This window comes from Cryphonectria parasitica (assembly GCF_011745365.1).
Source record: "Cryphonectria parasitica EP155 unplaced genomic scaffold M406scaffold_2, whole genome shotgun sequence".
NCBI lineage: Eukaryota > Fungi > Ascomycota > Sordariomycetes > Diaporthales > Cryphonectriaceae > Cryphonectria > Cryphonectria parasitica.
This window is the reverse complement of record NW_024468910.1, coordinates 4,315,163-4,333,639: the sequence shown is the minus strand read 5'-3', so window position 1 is coordinate 4,333,639 and position 18,477 is coordinate 4,315,163. Positions and strand designations below refer to the sequence as shown.

Sequence of the window (18,477 nt, the reverse complement as noted above, 5' to 3'; positions counted from 1 at the left end):
AGCAGGTATGGTTTGGTTGACTGCGTAATCTGTGGTGGGGTATTTACTATGGGATGAGATCTCTGGGCGATTCAGGTTCAGCTCAACTTTGGCGCAAGAGACCTCGTAATGGGGCAGCGAGTTGGATGCATGTATTGGCGTGGCGGAGTTGGGTAATCTGGCGCAAGGTGGCAACATTAGGGATGTTAATCGATTTCCATTTGCTTTCTTTTTTTATAAGGTGCTGGTATGCTACTTCATCCTCGATTCATGTCTCCTGTTCGTGCCTAGGCTTCTGACCAGCATCATAGCCCGCCTCGTGAAACCCCATCCGTAGCACATGTACAATTGAAATCGATACCAATTGTCTGTCTCCCATTTGTATATTTCCCCTCTTTTTGCTATCTATTCGAACATACGCTGCATCAAGAACTTCTCAAATAACTCCTCACCGGGCGACCCAACAATCCTGTTGATTCTGTTTCCCCTGGTCACATCCCGCCATGACTTGTGATCACCCGGCGCCTCATCAAACTCCACGGCATCCAACGGATCCTCGGGACTCGTCTTGATAATGCCCCCCTCCTCGTCCTCCGGATCGCTGATGGCCCTGCGATCGATCACATGCATGCCTAGCGTCCACTGGCCGCCAGTCTCAACCCTGATATCTTCGGGCTTCGGCACCGCCTTCCACGCCGGGTCGTCGCGCGTCAGCATGTACCAGACACACAACGGGTCGTTCAGGTCGAAGCCCGGGTTGACACTGTCTCCGACTATGGATGCGATCTTGTCGAAAGCACCAAACATGAAAGTGGCCATCCACCGGGCCAGGGGGCTTCCGGCGTCGATGTGTGGCTGAATCTGGGCGCTGAAGTAGCTCTTGCTGAGGAGGTGCGTGGTGGTGATGTCAAGAGGGAAGAGGCTGAGCTTGAGCTGTCTAGGGAGTCTAGCTGGGTACGGCCCAAGGAAGGGCTTACCCTCAAGAATCAACGGCATGGTGGAGGAGGGCTTAGGTGACGTGAGGGCATAAACACGTGCTGCGGCGATGGTATCGGCGTAGCAGTTGAATTCGGCGGCGGGTGTGATGTTGCCAGGCACGTGTACGGCTCCACCCATGACAACCAGCTCCTTGACGCGCAAGAAGGTCTCCGGGTCCTCAGCTGCTGCTAGTGCCACATTGGTCAGTGGACCAACGGCGACAATAGTAACAGTATCCTCGGGGCTCTCCTTCAGGAGTCGAAGTATCTCCTTGTGTGCAGGCACACTGGAGGCTGTGAAATAAGATGAGTATGTTGGCAGGTCCACGGAATCTGATGTCGCGTGTGTGCCATCCTGGTCGAATAGCGACCTCCATGTGTCTGCCGGTGAGAGATCAGGATGCTATTTCCCGTCAATTCAATAAACACCAGTGTCAGCCCCGCTCTCTACCTTCGCCCTCTTTTCTACACAACGACAAGAATGATAGCAAACAAGAACAGGCGTCAAAACTCACAACTTCGTGGACGCCATGCAATCCATCGGCACCATGGAAATGGTCCGCCGCCAGGATCTCATCCTGCAAGGGATGCTCAGCGCCAACAGCCACGATAGGCTTGGAGTGCCTCAGCGCCTCATACCCCTCAGGCCTGCCGGCCTGTTTCCGCCATGCGCTCTCCTTCTCCAGCACATGGAACAACGCCACAACGTTCCGCAGACAGCTGTGTACAACAAGAGGTGTGTCAGTGATCCAGACATTGAAGAAAGCGAGAGAACAAGACCCGATTCAGCCATCAAGCCCCTGTCTGCCAATGCCGTTCTTGCCGACATTGGTGTTTCATCCGGAAAATCGGGATGCTTGGTCACAGCAGGTGTGTACACCATGAGCCTATTTTGGAGAAACACACACTCTCTCTTTCTCTCTTTCTCGCAAAGTCGCTCGCCCACTTACCTCTGCAGAGGAACGTTTCCATAGGTGACGGATATCATGGCGACCTCGAGCTCGTCTGGACGCGCCGTGAGAGCGAGAAGCAGGGCGAGCATATCATCGACACCTGTTTGTGCTGCTGCTTAGCCGGCTGAACACTTGCCGCAGTGAGGGTGTGTGGAGGTGGCTCACCTGGGTCGGTGTCGATTATGATGCGGTTCTTTGGGTCCATGATGATTGATTCTTCCTATAGATGCCTAGCACGTCTTCAACAGTCAACGAAGAAGCTCCTTAAGAAGAACCAGATCGAGTTTTTTTCTCGACAGATTCCTCGTACGGGTGAGAGCAGCGCAGGTGTGCTGCCTGGATGCCACCCAACATCCGGAGCAGGGTTTGTTTGAGATGCAGGTACAGTTAGACAGTGACTTGCCTGACAATGAAAATATATATTTGGACTCTTGAGGATTGTGCAAACAAGACAATCAAGCTTTTCTGAAAACAGGAATCAGATTACAAAAGGTGTACGTGGTGAGAATGCTCTTCATATCGAAAAAGTGTTTGTGCTGTGAAATACGACCCGGCAGCTAGGCACTGAAGTGGCCCCTGGTCCACAAAGCACCAGAGAGCAACCGCGGCAATAAGGTCCATTTTTGATAGCTCATCGATAAGACATCCACTTAGATCATCCTTGAGAGCTTAGCAATAACGTAACTGCCAATTGGTGGTCCTTACTGAGCAAGTACCAGGAGAACTTGGATTTTTCATAAGGCAAGGAAAAAGGGAAGAAAGCAAGAGTTACAAAAACCAGACAATCAATTAGGAGATAGATTGGGACTTGGTACCCCTTGATTCTATGTGGAGAGGGGGGAAACATTGTGCATGGCCCAGACAATATAGGTACTGTGGTACCGAGACAAGACCTGCTGTGTGTTTCTGTAGTGCTCCTGTCTCAGCCTTTTTTTATATTATGGATTTACTCGGATTTACGCGTGTACGAAGGCATCCTCTTTTACCTCTGCAGCCCTGGATGACCAGCTGCAATTTGGACAGCACAACTTCAAATCACTTTGCCCATGTGAATTGGTTATAAAAAATACCTCTAACCCCTCCACATTCACGGTTTTCAGTCATTTTTAGGGCAATGTTGAATGCTCTCGGTGAAATATTGACATCTTTGCGGTACTTAGGTCTGGCCATCCAATGCAACAGGGTTTATTCCAGAGCAACCCTTAGAGTGCAGGGGTTAGGGGGTTTAGCGTGGTTTATCACTACCATTTCAACATCCAATAGCTTTAAATGGACCCGAGTCTCCACCGAGCCGAATGGGCAACTGCTAGAGCTGCTTGAAGCCACCTTTCATAACCTCGTGTCGCCTCTTCAGGGCCCGAACCAGTACCATATCACGCATCTTCTCTTGTCACCTTTGCAAAAGTCTGCCTGCTCTTGAGCATTCCCCTCGGCACTTCATCTGCATCTGTGGTCTTGGAGAAGGGAGCCAAGTAACAAGTTTGACAGCGAACAAACCCGTGAGGTCAGTGCCCCTGTCTTAAGTCAGTCAGGTGAAGGTCAAGTCACTGCATCGACATATCAAACCACTAGCCTTCATGCCAAATTCACACCAAAGACCCTCTCTATCTCTTTCTCCCTCGATCTCCTCCATCCACACCACCTAATACTTAATGCTGACCCTCATTACCACCTTGACAGATAGGCATATTCCTTCTTAGGGCTACCTCACCAACTCGACATCATCAAACCCACCAGCACACTCGACATCACCCTGATTGAACTCGTCAGCCTAGAAATTCAACCAGAGGACACGACCTCGACAACCCTCGGAGATATCTTGCATCCCAACGCTGTCGACCTCCCACACTCCTCTCCCACCTCCCGTCACACACTCTGTGCTTCCTTCCAGTGTCATCACTATGGGCAACCAAATCTCTAGTCTCGGCAACAAGACCGTGGTCGGTTGGGCAGTCATCTTTGCCCTTGTGGCTTTCAGTGCGCAGCGATATGTACAGGGGCAAAAGAAGCGCAAGTCACTCAAGCCGACCCCTCCACGGTCAAGAGGCACAGAGAAGCAGGCGAGCCAGCCCAAGAAAGACAACAAGGCAAAGCGACAACGGATGGAGAGCTTCACCACCGAGGCCAGACAGGCTCAACCCAAGAGCTATGCCTCTGCTGCCGCGCCCGCCACGCAATCCAAGCCCAGCAGCCATGCCCCTGCCCCTGACGATGATGTCGACAACCGAGCCTTTGCGCAGCAGATGGCCCGCAACAAGGAGAGCAAATTCGAACAGAAGCAAGGGCCGGTCAAGCAGAAGCAGAAGTCGGTCAAGCAGTCGAAGGCCAGGGCCATCATCGGCGAAGAGTCCGAAGTCGCAAAGGCGTCTGCGCCTTCTTCTACCGGCGGCATTGATGGCGATGACGACCAGTCTTCCGTCTCTTCGCCTCCCGTGTCCGCTGATGATGCCACTGGCGTTTCCGATATGCTCGAGCCTCAGGGATCTGGTCCTTCTGTCCTCCGTTTGACTGGCACCGAGGAAAAGCAAGCTCAGAAGCCCAAGCAGACCAGCGCCCCACAGCCAGCCGAAACCAAGAAGCAGCGACAGAACCGCAAGAAGAGAGAGCTGGAGAAGGCCGCACGCGAAGAGGAAGAGAAGGAGCGCAAGGTTAAGGAGAATGCCCAGCGCCGAGCCGCGCGAGAGGCTGAGGGCAGAGCTGCCAAGGACGGTGTCGCGTTTGAGGCTGCCCAGAGAGCCAATGCGTGGGCAAACAACATCGCCAACGGCAACTTCGCCCAGAAGAATGCCGCCGCTCCGCTCCAGCCTCTGGACACCTTCGACAGCATCCCGAAGGCAGACGTCCCTGCACCTCCGACGAACGGCAAGCAGAGTGGAAACAAGACCGACTGGGCAGCCGAAGTCCCCTACTCGGAGGAGGAGCAGCTGGCCATGCTGCAGAAGCAAGATGAGGAGGATAACCAGTGGGTCTCGGTCAAGTCTCGCAAGAACAAGAAGACGGCTGCCGGAGTGGCCAACAGCGAGTCCTCCGAATCTGCCAACGAGGCCAGCGCGCCCGCCCCCGTTCAGTCTCAGCCAGCTCCGAAGACGAAGACTGCTAGCAATGGACGGCCTCAGGTTCAGTCCATGCCCACGCAGTCCTCTTTTGCTGCGCTGAGTGACGACGGTGCTGATCTCGAGGAGCAAGAGTGGGACGTCTGAGCAGAGCCTCAAGTAGGATATCTATTCTCAGGCTACGGAGCATTCAAAGACTGGTTTCAATCCGGATCAGTGCGACAGTGATGGAGGTTTCATTCCCCATTCGCAGGTTCATTTGCCACCAGAGGAATCGGATGGCTCAAACTCTCACCTGAACTACTGCTTGTAACGACAAGTCGGGGGGAGACCAGTCGCCTGCTCTGGTCTAATTAGCAGGCCATGTACCCATTTTTGAATGTACACTATTGAGGGTCAAGGATGGGAGGGACACAGGGTGGTGGGACCTGGAAAAAGATGTGTTCCGGGACATGTTTCTTTTCTTCAATTCTGGTACGAAGCCTTTCCATGCTGGCCTTGATCGGCATAAAGGGGGGTTGTTTGGTCTGAGGTGCGAGTTGGATCGGCCAGGTGAGGATATTACACCACCTCTTTCACCACAGGGAGCCACCCTGTGGCCCTGGCAGCCATCTCTTGCAGTCGAGAAAAGAAGCTCTGGTTCAGTTATGAACATTGTTCAATTGTTCTACATGTTGCCCCTCTTTTCCATTGAAAGTGAATTGTCCTGGAATCCATTCAGTCCACCCCCAGACTAGCAAATCATATCCTTGCGAAACGTGTGTAAATGGAGATGCATTCAATGTGAGCTCGGATGTAACAGTAGTACTAAATGTTGTTCCTTTCCTACCACTGCTGCTGTTGTTGGTTCTGGCTCTTCGGAATGGGATGCAGGAGCACGGCTGCAGCTCACATCCCTGATGGCCCACTATTAAGCTGCCTGGCCAATCCAGACACCGTACCTGAACAGCCTGACGTTTTACCCCTCCAAGCATCGCAGGGGTGGGCAATTTTTTTGAGTGCAACTAGAGCCATCACCGCCCACTTTCCTACTGTCCCACCTTTTGACTCACCCACCGCCCCCGCGCTTTCCACCCATTCTTTGTGAAGATCTCTTCGTACCGGCGAAACGAAGAACAACCTGTATGCGGATCGCCAACCTCACGAGTGTCTGCAGGCCTGTGACAGCCCCACCAACCACGACTGCGATCTCGCGACTTGGACCTCTGCAGACGAGGAGCACAGCTGCGAACGTTTCGAGACGAATTACGATCTACGGAAGCACCCGCTCCCTGGGGAGCAGTAACTTTACAACTTCAAGTACGAGACTGGAAGAGAAATTCCCCATGGCGCCCGCGAAGATCGACTTAAAGACGCCGAAAGGCACCCGCGATTGGGACGGCCAGGCAATCGTGTTGCGCGAGAAGATCTTCAACACCAGTAGGTGCTTTTCTATGAGAAACCGCCCTCCCCCCCCTCTCTCTCTTCTTCATTGTCTACGTCGGATTTTTGTGGGCGGCGATCAGACAAGGCAATTTGCTCACCACTACAACCCTCTCTATTACAGTCAAAACCGTTTTCGAGCGCCACGGCGCGGTCACGATCGACACGCCAGTGTTCGAGCTCAAAGAGATCCTGACGGGCAAGTATGGCGAGGACTCAAAGCTCATCTACGATCTTGCCGACCAAGGCGGCGAGCTGAGCTCCCTGCGATATGACCTTACGGTGCCATTCGCACGGTATGTCGCGCAGAACGGTCTGCAGCAGATACGGCGGTACCACATCGCGAAGGTCTATCGAAGAGAGTACGTGTCCAATCCTCTACAATCTGATATAATAGCTAGGGAATTTTGGTGGGACGATAGGGGACACACGTGCTGACTTGAAACGGTCAATAGCCAGCCCGCCGTTGCAAAGGGCCGCATGCGAGAGTTTTACCAATGCGATTTTGACATCGCTGGCACATATGATGCTATGATACCTGATTCCGAGATCATCAAGATTATCATCCAGATCTTTGAGGCTCTAGGATGGAACGGCAGGTATACGATCAAGACGAACCACCGCAAGATCCTCGACGGTATCTTCCAGGTCTGCGGCGTGCCGGAAGACAAGATTCGGAGCATATCTTCTGCAGTGTGAGTTACACCCTTCAAGATTTGCCTTGGATTCGTGCGCTGACGGGGGGCTACAGTGACAAGCTCGACAAGATGCCATGGGCAGACGTCAAGAAGGAGATGGTCAGCGAAAAGGGACTCCCTGAGGAGGTCGCAGATAGAATTGGCGAGTGGGTCGTCTTGAAAGGTGGAAAGGACCTCTTGGAGAAGCTGCAGAAGGACGAATCCTTGGCAGCGAACGAGTCCATGAAGCAGGGTATGACAGACATGGGCTTGCTGTTCGAGTACCTAGATTGCTACAAGGGTGCTCTCGACGCTGTTTCCTTCGACCTAAGTCTCGCCAGAGGACTTGATTACTATACCGGCATCATCTACGAAGGTATGTCTCTCTGCTCACGCAGTGTCCCCTGCCAGGCTTCTCAAATACTGATATTGATCCTAGTTGTCACCGAGGGCTCCGCGCCCAGTGCACCTGCTGATGGTGCCGCACCCGCAGCGAAGTCGAAACCAAAGAAGAAGGGCAAATCCTCGGAAGACGACGACCGCTCGGACGATCCGACAGTTGGTGTCGGTAGCGTTGCTGCTGGTGGCAGATACGACAACCTAGTTGGCATGTTCTCGGGCAAAGGCCAGATTCCCTGTGTGGGTATCTCATTCGGCGTGGACAGGATATACTCGATTACGCAAGCACGAATGGCTGCAGAGAAGGCGGCGGAGCCTCGACCCAACAAGACCGATGTGTTTGTCATGGCTTTTGGCGGCAAAGGGTTTGACGGCATGCTGAAGGACCGCATGAAGATTTGCGATCAGCTTTGGGAGGCCGGCATCAGCACGGAGATGCTGCACAAGGTCAAACCCAAGCTTCAAGCTCGTACGTTGCTGCGAACTCGGTTTACCCCCCTTAGAGGTTCAATGTACAGGACTGACGATGGCACTGCAGAGTTCAAAGCTGCCGATACCAACAAGGTCCCCTTCGCTGTCATTCTCGGCGAGGAGGAATTAGCTGCAGGCCAGGTCAAGTAAGTCTCCTGACCCTTATTCATATGATACGTCGTCATCTGACACCGTGTGTGCCTTCACAGACTCAAGCAAATGGGTCTGGGCGAGAATCACCCTGAGAAGGAGGGCGTGCTTGTGGCGATCACCGATCTTGTAGGTGAGATCCGCCGCCGCCTCGACCAGATGCACCGACTCGAGCAGATGACACAGAGTGCCTCGGGTCTGCGTGTGGTAGACGGTGTGAGGGGTGAGGATGTAACTGTTGCAGAGGCGGCGGCGCCAACCTCTGCTCCTAGCGCATAAAAGCTGTACGGGTCCTACCGCCATGTAGCTGATGTACATTGCCATAAACATAACGTTCAGAAACATGCCGCTCAAAGTGTTTCATGACAGGCCATCACACGAGAGTTCGTCCTGCAGCCTACGTGGATTGTTGGACAGGGAGCTCCCATGATCTTACAGAGCAACGTTCCGAAGCTATGTAACGCACGAGAAGCCACATTGTCGTCCGTCGTCCGTCGCATGTAAGACGCCAACCGAATGAGCTGTTCTACAGACCACATTTCGAGTATCCCATCTTCTAAGCCTCGCTGGCAGCCTTAACATCCTACGGAGATAATGACAACCTGGCTGGCTTTTGTTTTGCCCTCCTCACCCCCCCAAGCGTTCCAGCGGTGTAGAGTGAGGTTCCTGATAACTAACTATAATACATAAACTATAGGCACAGATTCACCGAACCCCGCTCATGAATAGAGCGGGGCACGCATGTCCTTAAGACATAGAATCACATGCGGCCCCATTATCCATACCCACCAGAAAAGGAGGGGGTTGGCAGTCATCGAGGGATCTTATGATATAAAGTATCAGATAGATAGTACCACGACGTCAAAGGTCGGGGCGGGGAGTGTGCTTTGACTGCCCGTGTAGTGCTACGTAGTACTTGAGCTGGGAGCGAGGTGGGATCCCCCGTTTCTCGGTACCGGGCTTTTCTTTCGGTGATTGCTGAAGGAAAGGGGAAAAGAAGAGATCCGTTTCCTCGGGGGTGGAGGAGACGGAGTGAAAGCGATCTGGTTGACTGCCGACGTGGGCAAGGGGCAACGACGGCTTTTGAGCGTTCATCACCATTGTTACTATGCGTTATCTTTTTGCTTAAACCAATATACTGTGGTATGCAGTAGTCTTTCCCTTGTTCTGTTCATCTCTGCTGGGAAGCGATAAAAGGAGTCTACGAGACAAGGGGATTCAAAATCATGATTGCTTTTTTAAAATAATAATAATAATAATAATAATAATAAAACCAGAGAAGGGTTAGGAGTTGATATTTTTGATAGGAGGGTCATTTCCCGGCCCTTGCTCGCCCTGCGTAAAGGTTGGTGCCAGGTGGAAAGCGGCAACGGCGAAGGAAGGCCGTGAGGGCGGAGCATCCTGTTTGCTTTATCACGGGAGACTCGGAGGTGGGGATCGTGTTGAAGGTTCAATCATTCATGGCATTGGAAAGTGGAAAAGAAAAGAAAAGTAAGCAGGGGGGGGAGGGGGAGAAGAAACAGAAAGAAGAAAGAAGAAAGGGCGAGGGAAAAGGGGGAGGACTCCGTTCTCCGTTGATGACTGCATGTAGTGACTGCCCGGCCAACTATGTAAGGACCTAATAGAGTGTGCATCCTTTATCTTTTTCCGTTTCTTTTTCTGTGTCCCTTCCTCTTCTGTCTTTTTTTCTTTCCCAGTCTGGATGGTCATTCTTCTCACGACGACCTCGACGAATGGGGGAGCGATGCCCCGTGGCACGCCTCGTGGGGTCGGAGCCGGAAATTAAAACAGCAAAGCTGTCGAGACCGTCATCGCGTGGGGAGCAGCGTTGGCCTGCGGGCGACGATGTGGAGGTTCCTTTCTTTTCTTATTCTTTTCTCGTTTGCTCGCTTGCTCGCTTGTGTGCTAAGCGAAGAAGTCTAGAAAAGATGAACGAGTGGGAGGGCCAGTCAGTGGCCCCCCCCCCCCGTCCTCTTTGCTGGAGCCTCTTTTTCTTTTGAAATTGTTATTTCTATTTTTTCTCTGCAAGTACTGTGTTTTATTTTCCTTCAAACAATGGAGGCGACTAACTGTTTTGAATCTGCATCTACAGTAGTTTCATGAACCGCCTTTCCCACCCTACCTACCAGAGAGAGAGGCAGAGAGATCGCTTCGTCGCATCTATGGGATTTTTTTGGGGGCGATGTGAGGTAGCAGTGGGCATTGATGCGATACTAGCGTAGATGATCCGTAGCGCTATGTAAGTATGTACTACTGTACGTGCTATGTACAACATAGGAGTCGATGCACTGTTCAGGTTTGTTCCTATTTTCCTTCTTCCTTTTCTCCCCTCCCTCCGAGGGACGACAATGTTTTGTTTTATTTTGCTTAGCTTTATATTCGTCCAAATTCTTTCAAGCCCGCTAGAAGCAATGGTTCGACAACTGAGCGCCAAAGCAAAGCCATCTCTGCCATAGTGAGTAAAGTATCATACGAACTCACGGATCTGAGCGTCGGCGGTACCTGTGCGCTGGTGTGCAATAGGGTGAGGGTTTAAGGGGCTCCGCAGGTAGATCCCTAGCTTCGCGCCTGTCACGGTTTCACCCCGTCCACTGGCGATTCACTAGCACTGTAAGCCCTGTTGTTACGACGATAGAGTATGCTTGTACCACAGTATGTCCTGTACCACTCTACTCTCGCTCTAGTACACATGGTATGGATGGCACCCGGGTTGACCGTGGCAGCTGTCAGAAATTGCGCGAGCCCAATCCCAACCACCCCCCTGGCCGCCAGCAGCCCGAAGAGGCAATAGTATCCATCGTACTTGCTCTGTCTGAACACCGGGATCGATCTCCTCCTAGGGAGAAAGAGCTACCTGAGCTACCCCCTTCCACCTCCCAACCAACCAACCCCCTTGCAGCAGCAGCAGCAAACGCCTGCCTCCTCTTTGGGGGGGGGGGGTTTCTCTTTTTCCCTCCCCCCTCTCCAAAAGGCCGGCAAGAGGGTGTCATGATTGAGAGGAGGTCAGGAAGGGACCCGTGCAGCTGGGTCCTCGTCCTCTCCACCCTTCACACCCCTTCACCCTCCTCCTCCATCTGGATGCAGGCGGTTCTGCAAGGTACCCTCGAAAAAAACGTGTAGAGTGGGAACTTCTCGGTTCTGCTTGGCAGGCCCCTCCTCATGGATGATGATTGTGGGATTGTGGGCGCCAGGTTTTACTACGACAAGGTAATTTGAGCACGAGCACACGAGGTCACCGGACGGAGGGGTGGAGGGTGTGGTTTGTTGACGCGAGCTCATCCAGGGCTTCGACGTGCCGGGCTGGCTCAATTTCGTCTTATTCTCCTTTTCCTCTCTTCCTTTAATTGCTGTTTTTTGTTGCTGGGTTGTCCGCACATTATTCATCTCTGGTGCAATCCTGTTCTCCCTCTTCTTCTTCTTCTCTCTCTCTCTATTCTCGACATTTTCTCTTGCGTCGTTACAGTTCAGCCGACAGGTCAATCAGGAAGAAGTCGTTGATTCGATCTTCTTATTTTTGTTTGTTTGACAGACGAGGCCTGTGTCCATCCTGTCCTGATCTTCTTTTATCTTCATTCCGAGGTGATCGTCAACCAATCCCCGACTTGCCCTTTACGGTTGGGAGCACGCACACACACTATCTTTCTCTCTCTCTCTTACCTCTCAAAATCAGATAGACGGTCGACGACGATCATACACTTTTCCCTTTATCCACTTTTAATTTCTTCCCACAAGAGCCGGTCGTCCTGTCCTCTTTAGCACCCAATTCGTCTTTCCCTCTTATTTCCTCCTTCTCTTTCTCCCTCTTTCTGTTATTATTATCCCCTGGTCCCTCCCCCCACCAAAAGACCAGGACAGCTATCAAGTCCCGAAAAAAGCACCCGCTCCCCGTCCTTCTACTATTATACGCGAAACCTGTCTCAAGCACTCATCCGGACAGCTTCCCGAATTTCGTCATCCACATCCACGACATTCAGAATAAATATTGGGTTGTATGTCTGAGATTCTGAGACCACCTTGTCGATCCATGCAATCCTTGTAGCGATCAGCTCGACTCAGTATTGTCCATCTTCTCGTCAGATCTGCTCGAGCCAGGTTTCTCGTCCCCAGACCCACGGGTGTGCTGGTTCTCTCTCACACACACAAAGGTATTCCCCACTGGAACCTTGAACAACAACTACTACACAGCCCGACGATCTGGTTGTTCCTCGGAGGAGATCATCAGTGGGTGTTCTCGATCACAAACGCCCATTTGGTGTCTCGTCACTTCGTCATCAACGCCATCGTCCTCTCATTCTCTGGGTTTTTTCTTCTTCTTTCGCCCCTTGTCCGGTCTTTCATAGAAGGGGTAGATCCAGCAACAAAAGAAGTCTACGCCGATCTCGACACGAGTGGGATAGATACATGCGCCCTCCTGCTGTCCATATTCCCGTAGCGAGCTCCAGGACAGCCAGTCCACCTCGACGGGCATCCCCACTCCTCAACACCGCTCGAGCTCAGGTCCACCAGCTGCCAGCCCCTCGGTGCAGGCAGCATCAACACAAGCCATGGCCAAGGGCCTGATTCCACTCATGCTGAGCAGCCCGACGTCGACATCGGGCTTCGGCTCCAGGCCGTCCGTCTCCTCCAACAGGCGTGCCTCATACTCACCTCCGCTATCTCCGGCGCACAGGCGCAACGCCAGCGATGTGACGCCCATATTAAAACTTTCGAGGCCACCCGTCAAGTCCTCCCTGAAGCGCCAGTCTCAGCAGATACCTGCGTCCCTGCCCAGCATCCCGAGCACGTCGGCCGAGTGGAAACGATCCATCGCCGAGATCAAACGATTTCACGTTACACGGCGGTTCCGCGCGTGTTCGGCACGGTGCAATGAGATTTTGACTAACCTCAGGAACACGGTACGTGTTATTCCTTCTTCTCTCCCTTCCACAAGAGCTTATGTATACTGACCTTGTGCGTACCTCAAGTCCGTGGTCGAGCCAGCGTACCTGATTTGCCTCAGCTTTTACGCCGCAACATCACTCGAGATGTGCGCCCGACCGCTCACCCCCGCCTCATCCTACAGGATCAGCCTCCTCCAGCAGGCCCGGGCTCACTACGAGCGCGCCGCAGCTCTCATCCGGACGGCCGAGGAGGTCGCCTCCTCCCAAACGAGATCCAGCTCCGCCGCGTCCTCACTGCCGAGCCTGCACTCCCCCTCAGGCTCCGTCTCCTCTCGCGCCTGGACCCCGGACTGCGGGGCCGCGACGCCAACATCCACCATCTCGAGGAAGTCCAGCCTGGCCCTTCACAGCAGCAACAACCACCACCAGGACCCCCGCAGCTGCGGCAAGGCGGTCCAGAAGAAGAAGCAGGTTTCGTTCGAGCTGCCACGGGACAGAACCCGGTGGTCGTTCACGCTGCCTGAGCCTGTGATCCGCCCGGACTCGCCCACTCTGGGCTTCGATGACGAGTACTTTGCCGCCGGCGCCATGCGGCAGGAGCTGCCCGAGGTTCCGGTCTCCAACACTGCTCCCACCAGCAGCAGCAGCAACAAGCGCGCCTCCCGACAAGACTTGGTGGAAATGGCACCACCAGCATCATCCTCGTCGCCGCCACCGATGCCGTCCATCAGCGAGGGCGAGGAGCTTAGCGCCGGCGAGACCGACGATGGCGACAACAGCCAGGGCGAGGAGGTATTTCCCCCCTTCTATGTCCAGGGCGACCTTTCCGACGTAGAGCCCGCGCGGTCGCTGGCGCGCTACTGCGGGACGCTGGCCTCGCTCAAGACGCAGGTGACAAGCCACATGGTCGCGCTCGACGAAATCCTTGAGGCAGACCTCCGCCTGCAACAACAGCAGCAGCAAGAGGGTCACCACCAACCACCCGAGTCACCGGTCCTGCAGGACACGGCGTCGCTCATGGCGGCGTCACTCCGCAGGTTGAGCCTCCAGAGTGCCGGCACCGCTACCAGCTACGGCAGGAGCCGGAGCGGCAGCAGCATGAGCTTCGCTAGCAGCTGCGACAGCGAGCTGGACGAGCTGCGGAGCAAGGACCGGCAGGCGCGGATCGACAGGCTCAGAATGAGCGGGTGGAAGAGGAAAAGGTTCGACGCGAGCAGGTACGAGCAGCTATGCGATGTGGTCATGGAGGAGCTGAGCCAGACCTAGTAAAGTACGGGGGAGAAGGGATGGCCATAATTCATTATATCCTGGATTTTCACTGGCGCTTATGTATACATGTGTGTGGTGGGATGCGGGCTGGGACTGGCATTTGTTCTTTATTCTCGGGAGTGTTGTGAGGATGGGACTGATCAATAGGGTGGGAATTTTATGGTTCATTGAGAGACCTTGGGTGGGTTGTAACCCTACACGTGTATTTCTTTGTATGATATCATGGGATGGGGTTCGGGAAAGTTTTGGGAGAGGGAACATATATACCAAAAAGTAAGGGAGGCATGAATGAGGGGGAGGGAAGGAATTCGGTAACTGCGTACCGTGGAGACGCGCTCTTATGCGCAGATGAATTTATAATTTGACCAGGCTAGGGCTTGGGTTTTTTCTGGTCTTTGGGCCGGCCTGCTTATCACATCATCTTGTCTGGTTCTCTTTCATGTGAATGTCGGGCTTATGGACGCCAGTTGTCTGAATAGTGTGCTAGTGAAGTCTATGAACGTATGTCGTACAGATGGGCAGGCCAGCTGATCCTCCACACACGTTATCACTTACTACAAATTTTCTGGAACTCGTTTCAGGAAAATAGATTGAGTGCTAATACTTTCTCTTGCTGTACTCTTTTTTTTCTTCTTTTTTTTTTCCCTCTCTTTTTCTTCTCCTGTCTTTACCGCACGCCAACCAATGTACCTGTGCATTGAATCGATTTGATAGCAGTCTGATGCTGATCGAAAACTAGCAAGAAGAGACCAAGAATCAGAGAATGGTAATCTGAAGTGTAGAACTGACTGGTCGCCTGGGCTTTTTCCAGTAGCAACGTGATCTATAATGAATAATAGCATAGGAACACAAACATGACTGTAACTGATAATAACAGATTCCATGCCAATGAGTCTACGCCCCTAAAAACATATGCTTGACGGAATAGGGTTTCGTGGTACATAATATACGAGGCGGGATGGGACCTCTTGCTATAACCCTTGAGATGTCCACTATCTGCCTGCATACTGTAGAGTCAATACACCCAGGATTCTTGGCCAGACGTACTTGAGTAAGTACTTATTTTACTTGACAAACATTTGTCTCCTCTTTGATCATTGAATTTGCCTACATTTTGGGCAGTTTATCTTCGTTTATCATCATTCAAAACCGTCTTGGCCAGAGTCTTGACTATATAACCCACATATGACTACACACATGCCCAAGAGGTCGACTATTCTGACATGCATACACCCACCTTCTCTTTCTCCCTCTTTTTTTTTTTTTTACAATCCGCCCAGCTGTTATGCTCCTGCGCTCCCGCCCAATAAATCCCCCGTCATCCGTGCCCTCCACAGCGCCATCGCGACGCTCTTCTCATGGTCCCCCCACTCCCAAAAGATATCCTCGAGGAAGTCCATAAACCGCAGGCCCCGCCGCCCGTCCTCGAGCGACCGCATCAGCATCACGTTGGCCTTGTCCTGCTCGACGCCCTCCAGCACGCCGAGGTACACCTCCGTCATGCCGTTGTGCAGGAGGAACTCGCGCAGCTCCTTGGGCGCCAGCTCCCCCCGGCTCGTGAGGTTTTCGATCGCCTCCGCGTACCGCCACATCTCGTCCACCGCCGCTGCCCTCTGCTCGCTGTACTGCTGGCGGAGCGCGCGCAGCGTGCTGTTGACGATCTCGCTCGTGGCCGCTGGGATCTCCGAGGCAGGGGCGACGGCTGCGTAGTTGAGCCAGTCGCTCACCGTCGCGCAGCACCCTTTAGGCTGTGTGTTGAGGTCCGCCGCTGGCCACCCTTCCCGTGGCGACGAGGCCGCCAGCACGATCTCGTCCCAGCTCTGGCACGAGAGCCTCCAGGCCCTGAGCGCCAGCGGGAATAGCTGGTCGTCGTCGACGCGCGCGAGCGCACGTAGCATTTGTGGGAGGGGGTGGCCTGGCCCATAGAGCGGGACTGTTGTACCAGCAGCGGTCGGTGATGACGCTGGCGACGACGATGACGACGACGATGGTGATGATGGCAATGATGGCGGTAATGATAACGACGACGGTGTAAATATGGCAGCTCCACCATGCTCCTCCTCCTCCTCCTCCTCCTCCTGCTGCTGCTGCTGCTGCTGTTGCGGCACACGCGGCACAAGGGCGGCAGCATACCTGATCAGGGCTCTGATGACGCGCGAGAACTGCCGCTTTTCGTCTGGATCCTGCAGGCACTGGAGACAGCGGGTCAGATAGACCATGAACATGAAGAAGCTGCTGAGGAGGGAGGCGGGCTGGCTGGCGAGGAGGTCGTGCAGCTCCTCGGGGGCCTGGCGCATGAGGGTGAGCACGCGGCCGAAGCGCCTGGGCGACGAGAGGGGCCCGCGGAGGGTGAATAAGAATTTGTTCCACTTCGCCAGGGGCGCGTCTACCACACGTGTGTTGTCAATCTCGTTCACAGTGCTGAGGGTGTCTCTGAATCGTCCAAACTATTTGATCAATCTTGTGTTGGGTAAGGCTCCCCCCACCCCCCACCAAATGTTGGTCAGCCTTGGGGTATTAAGCAGTTGACGGCAATGATTTTATTGGGGGGGGGGGAGAGACAAAAAGAGGAGAACAAAAACCAAAAAAACCAGAAAAAGACTTACGATATATGTGCGAGTACTGTTTAGCACTTCCTCACACATATAAAACCCATCAGGCGGCCTGACAGGGTTCGTCATGGTCACCGGCCCGTGAGGGGAGGTATATCTCTTGTAGAACATCTTGCGTTTCAGGTGGGAAGCAAGCCGGTCGAGGTCGACGACCTGGCCAGTCGCCAGCTGGATCTCGGTTGACACTGGCCGCCCTGTCTTGGCACCTGAGGAGGAGGAGGAGGAGGAGGAGGAGGAGGACAACGACCCTCCTCCTCTGTGCTGCTGCACTCTGCTGCCCTCGCCCAGCAGGTCGACAAGCGCGGCATAACCCGGATCGTCCTCGTGTAGGTGAAGTCGGATGTTCTTCCGAAGGTTCCACTTCCTAAGTCGCTGTTTGTACATCTTGGCCCTATAAAATAGGAAAGAAGAAGGAGCAGTGGACATATTTGTCAGCATAATCTATCGCGCTTCAAGCTGAGATGGACTCTTTTTCTCTCAGCGAGAGAGGAGAGATCGGGATTGGTTCATTCCGTACGAGGCTACAAAATCATGCTCCGTCTTCATGATTTCAATCAGCTCCTTCAGCGTCCTCCCCTCATCCACATAGAGCTGTCGTATCCTCGGCATATGCTGTGCCCATACTCGCTCTCGAATGGCGGCCGCCTTGTCCGCAGCACTACAAGGACGTATCGTGAGGGCCGTGACGGGTGGTGGCGTGTCTTCGTCTTGAGAAGTGCTCATCCTTTGTCTTGAGAACTTGGCCTGAGAGAGAGATTGAGAGAGGGGCTCAACATGAGAGTAATAAAAATTCTTCCCCCCTCAAGAGGCCGTTGTCCTCTTGTTGTCGTTGTTGTTATTATTATTATTGTTGTTGTTGTTGTTGTTGAATCGATCAGCCGTCTCAAGCCGGACCAGACAGTCGTCTCCTCATACCTGGAGTTATCAATAAATTTATCCACAAGGAGCTTTGGTCCTTTGTAGTGATTCGGCACCTCCAAGTGCGTTCAAACTTGCACCGCCTGAGTTAGAGCAAGGACAGCTGAGGGTAATTGTATTTAGAAGACACAAACAATGGAAGAAGAAGAAGAAGATGAAAAAAAATGGTCCAGCGGGGGGATACCAAGTAAGAGGAAACAGGACAAACCCGGATACACTGGTCGGCACTCGGCGAGGAGCCATAGAAGGGGCAAGCCCTCTCTATGCGGAGATGTTGTTGACACTGTCGAACGTTATGAAAAGCCAGCAAGCATTCGGACCCAGACAAGGGGTCTTAAGGCTGAGGGAAGATGGGAATAAGAACAGTGGAGTTCCCAGGATCACTAGTGTGCCATGACTGCAGCCGGCCACACTTTGTATATTTAAGTAAGTACTTTATGCAGATGGGACGGATCATCGAAGAGAGAAGGGAAGGGGGGAAGGGGAGATGACCATGAAGGTAGATGGTATGTAACATATTACTAAAAATGTGGTGGTACTGTTGACAGGCCCAAACATTTCAGTGGCTGGACGTGTCCACTCAGTGAAGTTTGCAGTGGGACCCGTTAAGCTGGAGTGGTATAAGGCCTTCCCTTGGCAGACCAGGCTTGGGCAGACCAGTGGTGCGAAATATTGTATTCTCGAGCACATACCATTTTCCAAATATAAAGCCTCTTC

At 53.2% G+C, this 18,477-nt stretch overlaps 4 protein-coding genes across 4 annotated transcripts; 2 read left to right on the top strand and 2 right to left on the bottom strand.

The window, feature by feature from the left end:
- Positions 1-384: 384 nt before the first annotated feature.
- On the bottom strand, positions 385-2,140 carry M406DRAFT_98899 (uncharacterized protein; the record flags this gene model as incomplete). Its single annotated transcript, XM_040926432.1, has 4 exons — positions 2,075-2,140; positions 1,907-2,009; positions 1,472-1,676; positions 385-1,359 (listed from the first exon to the last, which is right to left on the bottom strand). The coding sequence occupies exons 1-4, from the start codon at positions 2,112-2,114 to the stop codon at positions 385-387; spliced, it is 1,323 nt and encodes a 440-aa protein (XP_040780079.1). The 5' UTR covers positions 2,115-2,140.
- A 4,147-nt stretch (positions 2,141-6,287) lies between these two features.
- M406DRAFT_63073 (uncharacterized protein) lies at positions 6,288-8,388 on the top strand (the record flags this gene model as incomplete). The annotated part of the gene is made up of 8 exons (XM_040924816.1): positions 6,288-6,381; positions 6,509-6,746; positions 6,840-7,079; positions 7,136-7,437; positions 7,501-7,929; positions 7,999-8,077; positions 8,141-8,304; positions 8,354-8,388. 8 exons carry the CDS (start codon positions 6,288-6,290, stop codon positions 8,386-8,388), a joined length of 1,581 nt encoding a protein of 526 aa, XP_040780078.1.
- Positions 8,389-12,625: 4,237 nt separating this feature from the next.
- On the top strand, positions 12,626-14,227 carry M406DRAFT_63072 (uncharacterized protein; the record flags this gene model as incomplete). The annotated part of the gene is made up of 6 exons (XM_040924815.1): positions 12,626-12,804; positions 12,853-12,976; positions 13,046-13,636; positions 13,741-13,753; positions 13,797-13,986; positions 14,086-14,227. 6 exons carry the CDS (start codon positions 12,626-12,628, stop codon positions 14,225-14,227), a joined length of 1,239 nt encoding a protein of 412 aa, XP_040780077.1.
- A 1,286-nt stretch (positions 14,228-15,513) lies between these two features.
- On the bottom strand, positions 15,514-17,565 carry M406DRAFT_327520 (uncharacterized protein; the record flags this gene model as incomplete). Its single annotated transcript, XM_040920217.1, has 3 exons — positions 15,514-16,677; positions 16,837-17,233; positions 17,360-17,565. 3 exons carry the CDS (start codon positions 17,563-17,565, stop codon positions 15,514-15,516), a joined length of 1,767 nt encoding a protein of 588 aa, XP_040780076.1.
- Between the last annotated feature and the right edge of the window lie 912 nt (positions 17,566-18,477).